This window comes from Python bivittatus, unplaced genomic scaffold, assembly GCF_059951505.1.
Source record: "Python bivittatus isolate LINGU-HERP-01145 unplaced genomic scaffold, Pbiv_v1 ctg000350_np1212, whole genome shotgun sequence".
Lineage (NCBI taxonomy): Eukaryota > Metazoa > Chordata > Lepidosauria > Squamata > Pythonidae > Python > Python bivittatus.
Window position 1 is genome coordinate 19,955,738 of NW_028277074.1, and position 9,114 is coordinate 19,964,851.

At 36.8% G+C, this 9,114-nt stretch overlaps 1 protein-coding gene across 1 annotated transcript; it reads right to left on the bottom strand.

Moving 5' to 3' along the window:
- Positions 1 to 2,141: 2,141 nt before the first annotated feature.
- CLDN14 (claudin 14) lies at positions 2,142 to 6,991 on the bottom strand. Its single transcript, XM_007423329.3, has 2 exons — positions 6,907 to 6,991; positions 2,142 to 3,386 (listed from the first exon to the last, which is right to left on the bottom strand). Exon 2 carries the CDS (start codon positions 3,276 to 3,278, stop codon positions 2,571 to 2,573), a length of 708 nt encoding a protein of 235 aa, XP_007423391.1. The 5' UTR covers positions 3,279 to 3,386; positions 6,907 to 6,991; the 3' UTR covers positions 2,142 to 2,570.
- Between the last annotated feature and the right edge of the window lie 2,123 nt (positions 6,992 to 9,114).

Here is a 9,114-nt window from a genome sequence, read left to right on the forward strand (position 1 = left end):
ATTTTTTTGACACATTTTAGATGTTGTCAAATCTGTGCAACTGCCCCTTCATTAGTCATGCAAGTTGTTTTTCAACTTGTACGGAGAACAATTTTGTGTGGCTAACGTTACCTTGTCATATACAATAAAACACTTTTACAAGTGTTGATATCAAATATCTTTTTCCAGACATACTGTATTGCATTCATGAAGAAGTAGATCTCAGTCACTGTGAAAGTTAATCCCAAGTAAGCATATATGGGATTACACTGTTCTTCTTATACAGCCATTTTTTTTTCCAAATTGATTTTAAAAGAGGCAGTATCAAACACTCACAACTTTAGCTTTCTATAAGATGAGTACTACAGTTACAAAGGCAATTTTTCACTTCCAATATCAAGAAAAGAAAGCTTTGGGTCACAAAATATTACATTATACCTGTTTGATTTGGCTCTCCCTTTTCTCTGGTTCTTTTTTTTTAATTTACTAAGTACCATTTTTACACAAGCAGAGCCTTTGCAATGAGTAAGGCTGGTACCAGAACAATAAACGTGGATGTGGTTATTCTAGCAATATATGAAGTCTTCCCATGTGGTTCCATAAGAAATCCAAAATTATTAAGGAACACTGATGAAGGCTTCTGTCATGACTTCTTGATTTATAATAACACCAGTTTATTATAATCTGGAGACATCTAGAGTTTATATTACTTTAGATGGAAGAAAGCAAATATTACCCAACCTTCCTTTCTCATCACTTTCCCTTTAGCCAAGCAAAAACACAAGTAATCTGCGTGCAGGTGGGACAGATCCTTAGGCTACACAAAATACCCAATATTATTGAGGTTTAAGGTAAGGAGATGGAACATACCAAGAAGTAAATTTTTAAAAAAACCCTCTGGTGTTAGGTAAATCTGTAGATGTACTGGATGTGAGGATCCAGGTTTTCCCAGGAATCAAGGCCCATTTTATCAGCACCACCAGTGGTGTTTGAATTGACCAGCAGAAGGAAATCATCCAATCATGCACAGAGTCGACTCCATGTGCCTCCAGAAGATACTCTTTATTCCCACAAAAATATGTCCTGATATGGCAGTAGACAAACCTATATAAACATGGCATGCTGGAACATGCAAGTGGTACAGTTATTCTTGACCCTCTCTGTTACCGTTTGGAATACAGAAAGCAAGACCCTAGCTTCAAATCCTTTCTTTTAACTCATGATGTGTCAGAACTGAGTGAATGTTAGAGCTATCCTCTCTTTGAAGCACCTTCAAACAATGAAGCTCCCTCATGTTCTGCACTATATCATACCCCAACGAATCAGGAATTTGATGGTATCATTTGGAAGGCATCAGGCTGGGGCAGAAAGGCATAGTGACACTACTGCTGAGCCCCAGAATAAATAATAGCAATTGCTATCAGATGTTTTACAGCATGTGCACATCAGATCTATTAAATCTACATCAATTAAGATTGCCACCTTTTGTAAAATATTAGAGGAGATAGTGATTTAAAAAACAGAAGGATGTTCTTTCCATTTAAAATACCTGATGTTTAAATTGTTGTTTTAGGGACTATTCACCTGCCCTATTCTCTACCGTACCTCAAAACAAAAACTAGCTCATTACAAAAACCTTTTCCACCTCATTGATCTCTGCTGACCCTCAGTTAAATTTGTTGATTTTTTTTTTTTGCTTCACTTCTAGTAGATCACTGATACCTTTCCTCACTCCACAGTATTGACACTCACTACTTGAATAAATATTTTTACAAGTGGGCCACATTTACTAAAGCATTCCTCATGCCCTAGGATTTCATCAGCTATGTCCATATGTATACTTATCCTAATAACCTGTAATAACTATAGTTGAAATATATAGTACTAGTTATAGGGTTTCTAGCATATGACCTATAGGTAAAAACAGTTTTATTTCTTAAATAATTAAATTATTTATTAAATTATTATTTAATTATTTAATTAATAGGGTGACAGATGTCGCAGCGGGATCACCCTCACATCAATTTTCTGCCTATATTGCATGACTGGTAGGAATCAAATACAAAGAATAGAGCTATTACACAGCTTTATTTTCTTTCCTTTCAAGTCTTAGAATCAGAAATATATATATATATATATATCAAAAAATGCTGTAAGTATACAATGAACCAGAAATTCAAAATTTTCGATTTACATGATCAAAATACTTAGTATGAGACTTCTTTGAATGATCACTGTTAAAATAACAACACATCTGTGTCTTATTTCACCAATGTGCCTTCACATTGAAGCTTGAAACTCCTATCCTCAGCAGCTTGTCTCTGAAATCAGAAACTGTTTTTTGTAAATATTTGCAGTCTTTTTCCAGTAAAAGACTACTTATTCTATTTTCAAGCGTCAAAGCATCCTTTTTTAAAATTGCATTAATTATATGAAAAGTAGAATGGTAGTAAACAGTATTTGGAAATTACAGTGCATTGATAACACCACAAGCATCATAGATGTAATACATAATTTGTATACATATATAAAAACATATTTAGAGAAATGCTGACAGCAACATACTGTCAATGAGAGAAGTCCCAGAGAACTTATACATAATCATTCAAACTGTAACCATTGTATGAAGCAGATGTTTGTGAAGGACTGTGATTTGACTTGTAAGCCTTTGGTGGTCTGTAGGATGGAGCTAATCTTGTACTTCTTGATTGTTGGTGGTAATTTATGTCATTCTCCACCCGCTGACATGAAGCACACAAGATTATTCCACCAATTATACTCAGTGAAGCACACACAAAGCCAAGGTAAAGGGCATGCCCAATTTCATATTTCATCCCATTGGGCAACATTGGGTTGTAGAAATCAGTCACCACATCATTGGTTGTCCAAGAAACAGGGATGAGACACACAATTCCAGCCAGTATGAAAAGGCTGCCACCCAGGATAGCAAAGATGTTTTTGGCAGAGGACCCTTTGGCGCATTGGGTGCACTTCATGCCAATAACAGCAATCACACATGCCAGAGTTGAAAGAATGCAAGATATCACCATCATAGCCCGGGCTGCTTGAAGGTCACGAGGCAAAGCAAGTGGTGAGCGGTGGAGCTGACACTGGGAGATCCCAGTGCTGTGCCAAACACATTCCATCCAGAGACCCTTTATGTATGCCACAGCTGTGATAATATTCATGCCCACATGAGCGCTGTTCCACCAGTGAGGCAGAATGGTTGCAGTGATTGTTCCAGCTAAGCCAAGAAGACTCAAGAAAAAGCCCAACAGCTGAAATGCCATGCTTTCCATTTCAATGTCTGCCTAGATATTCTGTTGAGATCTTTGTTGGGGATTCTTCTGAAAACCACCTTTTCCTGGTAGATATATTGCAGGTTTGCTTTGACACCTCCTGAATGCCTAATAAAGAATAATTGCAGGGGAAGAAGTTAAACATTATAGGAGTATATTACCCAGTTTACCAATAACATGAATTCCAAGGGTAGTTAGTGTGATGATTAGCATATTTCACTGGAAATTAATGAACTCTGTGAAAATGGGGAGGAAGCTCATTATTATTTATATAATTCTATCAACCCCCAAAAGAAGGCTATTGGAAACAAATTATGACTCTGGAACAATGTTTTCAAATGATTTTTGTATTCTTTCTTTTAACATCAACAACAAAATCAGAACATTCACAAAGGTTAACTCATGAGACTGGAAAGGATTTATGAATTATGTGCCTGAAAGCTACTTTGCAGAATGAAAAGTCTGAAATTCCATAAGCTTGTTCAAATGGAAAATGCATTTGGTGTAAGTACAATAATAATAGCAATAATAACCACACACCAAAAAAAGGTTTTGAAAGGAAGCATACAAATATCATAAATAAATAATGCTTTATATCTGCTTTGACCATAAAAGCAATCATCTGAGATAATTCTACTTGAAATCCTGTAATAATATTCAATAATGCTGTACAAAAGAAAATGGTGTTTAAGACATCTAATCCCACCTGAATAATGAAGAATAGTAAAATTTAAGAAGAGGATGTAAAGTTATTTCATAATTTTTAAATAAAATGAAAATGTCAGATAATGTATCCACCAACATATTCCTCAGCTGATTATTCTGATTTCTGTTCAGCAGTTCACAAACACAGCATGCTGTTCAGCATACATAATTTATGTAAATACAACACGGCCTGGTCAGTTGAAATAAATGCAGGTAATGTTGAATTTTGCTTTCACATTTACTTTCATTTAATAAATTATCTACTGGTTTATGTATTTTATTCCACCACTGTCTATTTTTATCTAAGAATCAATATTTTCAACCAACTTTAGTAACTCAGATTAAAAACAAATGAATCAAAGCAAATGTAAATGAAAAATAAATCTGATTATAAATGGGAATGTCCCTTTTAAGCTATACCATTAACAGCAGGTTATTCAGCCTTGGCTGATTGAAAAAGCTAAGTAGTGTTAGACCTAATTAGTACTTAGAGGGGAGCCATCCCAGGGCTGTAGACCAAAAAGTTAAAAAAAAGAAAATTCTAGAAGAAGGCACTAGCAAACCATTTCTGCATCCAAGAATACTATATAGATGTCAACGTATCAAGGAAGTCTGTATATTATTAAGTTCATATATACTTGTCTACTTAAAGTAAATCCTACTAATTGAAGACTTAGCAACAACTGAGAAACTAGAAATTATTACTGATGTTGTACTGGTCAATGACTAAAATTGTTGTTGTTATTGAAAAAAAACATCTGGGATTGTCTTTCTGTGGGCTTTTGTTTCCAATACAATTCTTCAGGGCTTGGCTTTATTTCGTTGTCCTTTAATTTTGTGCCTAGGTCCTAGTACACTCTTTGTTTTAACTTTTTTCCAGTTAAGTAAAAATATATGATACCTATGTGTGTTGTGTACGATGTACAGTTTGGGCACTCATCTTATAAGAAGACCTCTCAAGGTCGGGCCTTAAATCTCATTGCCAGAATATAAAAACTAAGTGTGATTTCTGTCATTAGTCACAGGAAATAGGTTCCAGATTTAATGTAGGTCGTGATACTCAATAGCTAGGCAGCAACTATTTTTAGAAGTCATTAAGGTGTTATTTTATTGACTCTTTCTAATTTGGGAAACTGGTGTGTGATGGTCTCCCTTCTTGACGTCATGTTTTCCACACTCCATTCCTTATATACCTTGCCAGCTCCTGCTTTAACTACCAAAGAATAATTGTTCACCTTCTATTTAATACCATCAAAACTGCAGAAAACCAATACATGTACATGAAAGAAATTTGATGCCTTGAAAAAGCACTGCTATTCATATGTTTATTTCCAGCCAGTTGTGTTTCCAAAACGTCTGCCAAAGTTAATACAATGTAACAGCATTCACGTTGCATGCAGCTAACAAGTATCGATATACACATGTACAGGGAATTTATATAGTGACTGATTTGGTTCAGAGCCAAGCCATAAGGCAACAAAAAACAATATTTTCAGATAAACACCAATCCACAGTCAATTATGTATTAATGTTTAATATGTAGAAAAATGTCTTCTGCATTACATTACAAAGGCACCAACAGCCATAATTTCAATTATATCCTTTTTAGAATTCACAGTTTCCATTTTTGTAGGTTTGGGGGGAATAAAGAAGCATGAAATCAGTGTAGGTATGATATCAATTTTCTCATTAATATAATAAAGCAACTATCAGATAAGTCTTCCACAACATCCTCCACATATGTAAGCATTTTTACCTTAACAGAACATTCCCAAATGGGCCTATAACTATTCTGATGTAGCTGATTTTCCCACAGTTTAAGGTTGCTGCTTTTATTCATATTAATAGTTGTTCTAGTCTCTGTAGGGTGTGATCAAAAAGTCAAGATGGCAGCAGTGCAGGTGTGATGGAAGCTCTGCCTGTGTGCCACACACGTATCAAACAAGCAGAGCTTCCATCACACCTTCGCTGCTGCCATCTTGACTTTTTTACCATGTGCTGCAGACACCACTGATGGACTGAAACTGTTAACCAAAAAAGATACTGCAGAGTTCAGCTTTGTGGGTGGTAACTGCCATCATTTTATATGAAAAAGCACAGGAGCAAAGGAATATTCTAAAGTTGAAAGTTAGTATAAAGAAATGATAAATAAAAAAAAAAGAGAGAAATTGAACAATATAGAAAAATTACCTTTAATTGGATAGAATACAGCCTAGTATAAAACCCACATAGCACTAAAAATGCAAAGGTAATAGACAACTGAAAACTGGAGGGAGATCTAAAGGAATGGTGTGCCAAATTTGGCCTGGTCTCCAAGCCCAACAGGAATATGCTCAGGATATGAGCAAAGGGGCATTGATCACAAGGCCTGCATGCCTTAATTCTCAAGCGTGTGACTGCCAATCTCAAGGGCAACCCACCCCAAATTCTTTGTGTATGTCTGTGTGTGTGCGCGCCTTTGAGTCATTGTTGACTCCTGACAACTGCCTGGACTAGTCCCTGCAGTTTTCTTGGCAAGATTTCAGAATTGGCTTGCCCTTGCCTTCTTCCTAGGGCTGAGAGAGCGTGACTGGCCCAAGGTCATCCAGCTGGCTTTGTGTCTATGGCAGCACTAGAACTCATGGTCTCCTGGTTTCTAGCCCAGGGCCTTAACCACTACACCAGATTGGCCCAAAATTCTTACAGATCCCTAAAGCTACATCAGTGTATCCCAAGAGGAGCAGATGAAATAGACATAAATAAAACTACAAAGAGCAAACGACTACAACAGGAGAGAAAAAAGTACAGACCACGGAACTAATAACCACAAAAGAAAAGAAGTATTACGTATGAGGCATAGACATATGTAACAGAAATGTCAGAACACTGAGCCGGAAATAGGAGTCAAATATAGATCATGGTCACAGAGTTGTATTAAACTGACCTGCCATAGAGTCACCAAGAGATGGGCTTCTCCTGAAAACCAATATCTACTCTATCCTGGTCATCAGAAAACAGATCATAACCCAGGCCTCTAAGGATCAGGGGTTTCTAACAGATATGTTTACCATCCCAGTTAGCTCCTGAACCAACTGGAACTGGCAACAGTTATCCATGCCTTGATCACGCCCCATTTTAGACTGTTGCAACACATCCTGCATACAGCTACTTTTGTAATGAGTTGGAACTTGGAACTGATGGAGCAGCAGGTTACTAACCAGTCCAAGGTACAGAGATCATATGATGTCTGTACTGAAGATCTGCAGTGATTGCCATAAGCACAATTTAAAGCTTTGATGTGAATCTTTCAGCCCTAAACAGCTGATTAATATTTGAGGGGGAGTTTTTCATGTTATGATCTTGTTTGACCATTAGGATCTACAGAAGAAGCCCTTCTGATGATATCCCAGCTGGTAGAGACTCATTTATCCGGCACAAGGGAAAAACGCTTTTCCTGTTTCGTTCCCAGGCTATAGAATGAACTCTTTTATACTTGGCCATTAAAGTATTCTGTATTCTTTTGGGACTTAGGTTTACTACCTACTTTCTCATGGCTCAGAAGAGCAGCCAAAACTTTCATTGCTTTTCAAGGCAACTATTTACCTTTCAATTTACTTGTTATACTTTAACTCTATTTTTGTGTATTCATTAGTTTAACCTTCAGTGTTCTTTGCAGACAGAAAGTCGGCAGGGTATATACCTGATTATGACTATTCCTGGTTTTTCTAATGGCTAATGTTCTGTTCATTTGTTATAAGCTAGACATGAGCAGTTCCTTTTAATAGCAATTATTTATGTTCTGGGTGCCAAATTCTGTGGGTGTAAATTGCCAGTATTTTTGTAAACATCTTGAAATTTCAATCACATGCAAAGCTACTGATTTGTTATATCACCTAATTTCTGTTAGTTTGAGGCTGATAGTCTATTGCATTCCAACTTCTCCCAAAACTGCAGATCTTATTTGGAAGTACCAATTATATATTATCTACTGTATTATTATTGTTACTGTTGCTATATAAGCAAGATGAGTATATGAATAGCATATCAATTTTACTCTTAAATTTTTAAAATCAAATCCCAGTATTGAGCTAGAACAGAACTGGAAAGGAAAAAGCTAAGTTTTGTGTCAAAGGCACACCAAGAAAGCTCATCATTACAAAGTTTAAAGACTATCGCCTAAAGTTCTTTATTTTACTAGTGCACTCCAGATATTGGACACCACCATCATTGTCCTTTTAAGTGGCCTTTATTCCTTAGTCATACATTAGCAGAGAGGAACTGGCTTGAGGAGAGCTGGTCTACTGGTCAGCGGCAGTGATGATGCTGATGCTGTGAATCACCTTGATGGAGGTGAATGTCTCTTCCGTGTCATAGGCAGTTCATTCTGCAGACTGTTCATTGATGGAGATAGTGGCAGCCTGGATTCACCTGCCAGAATGGAAAGATGGGGGAGGGGGGAACACAGACAAGATAGAGCTCATGGTGTCAAAATTGAAGCCCCACCCCATTTGTACATTTGTGTAATATGGGGCTTGGGTCATGACACCATAACCTCTCTCTTGTCTGTGTTGCCCCCTCTCCAATCTTGCAGATGCTACTGAACAGAAGGGTTATGGAGAAACACCACAGTAAAGACACTAGAGATGGCAAAGTCCTGCAGCCAGACCAACCCTGTTCTGCTGCAATACCATGAGTGGCAGAGGCTTTCTGGGTGATGTGCTGATGAGGAAGAACAGCAAAAGAATCATGCTTTGCTTATCATGCCCTCCACGTGTGTCATCAGCACAGCCCCATTCATCAATGAGTCAAGAAAAGTAAAATAGTGCTCACCAATTGGGAAGCAAATTTCAGTGCAGCAGTTTTTTGCTGATACAGGGATGAGTGGATAGGACTTTAACTCAGCAGTGGAGAAAGGCTCAAAATTTGCTTTAAATTAATTTGTCTATGATATCCAACTCCCTTAATTTGGGGATATCAGATTTTCCTTAGCATTAGAGTCTATGTCAAAAATTCTCCATATGTTTCTCAAGTTTACTTACTGGTAATGCAGATGTATACCTGTAAATAAATATATAGAGTAAAATATTCAATTTATAGAAGTGTTTTATTCCTCACAACTAAATATTTTCAATATTAAAAACAATGGATATTT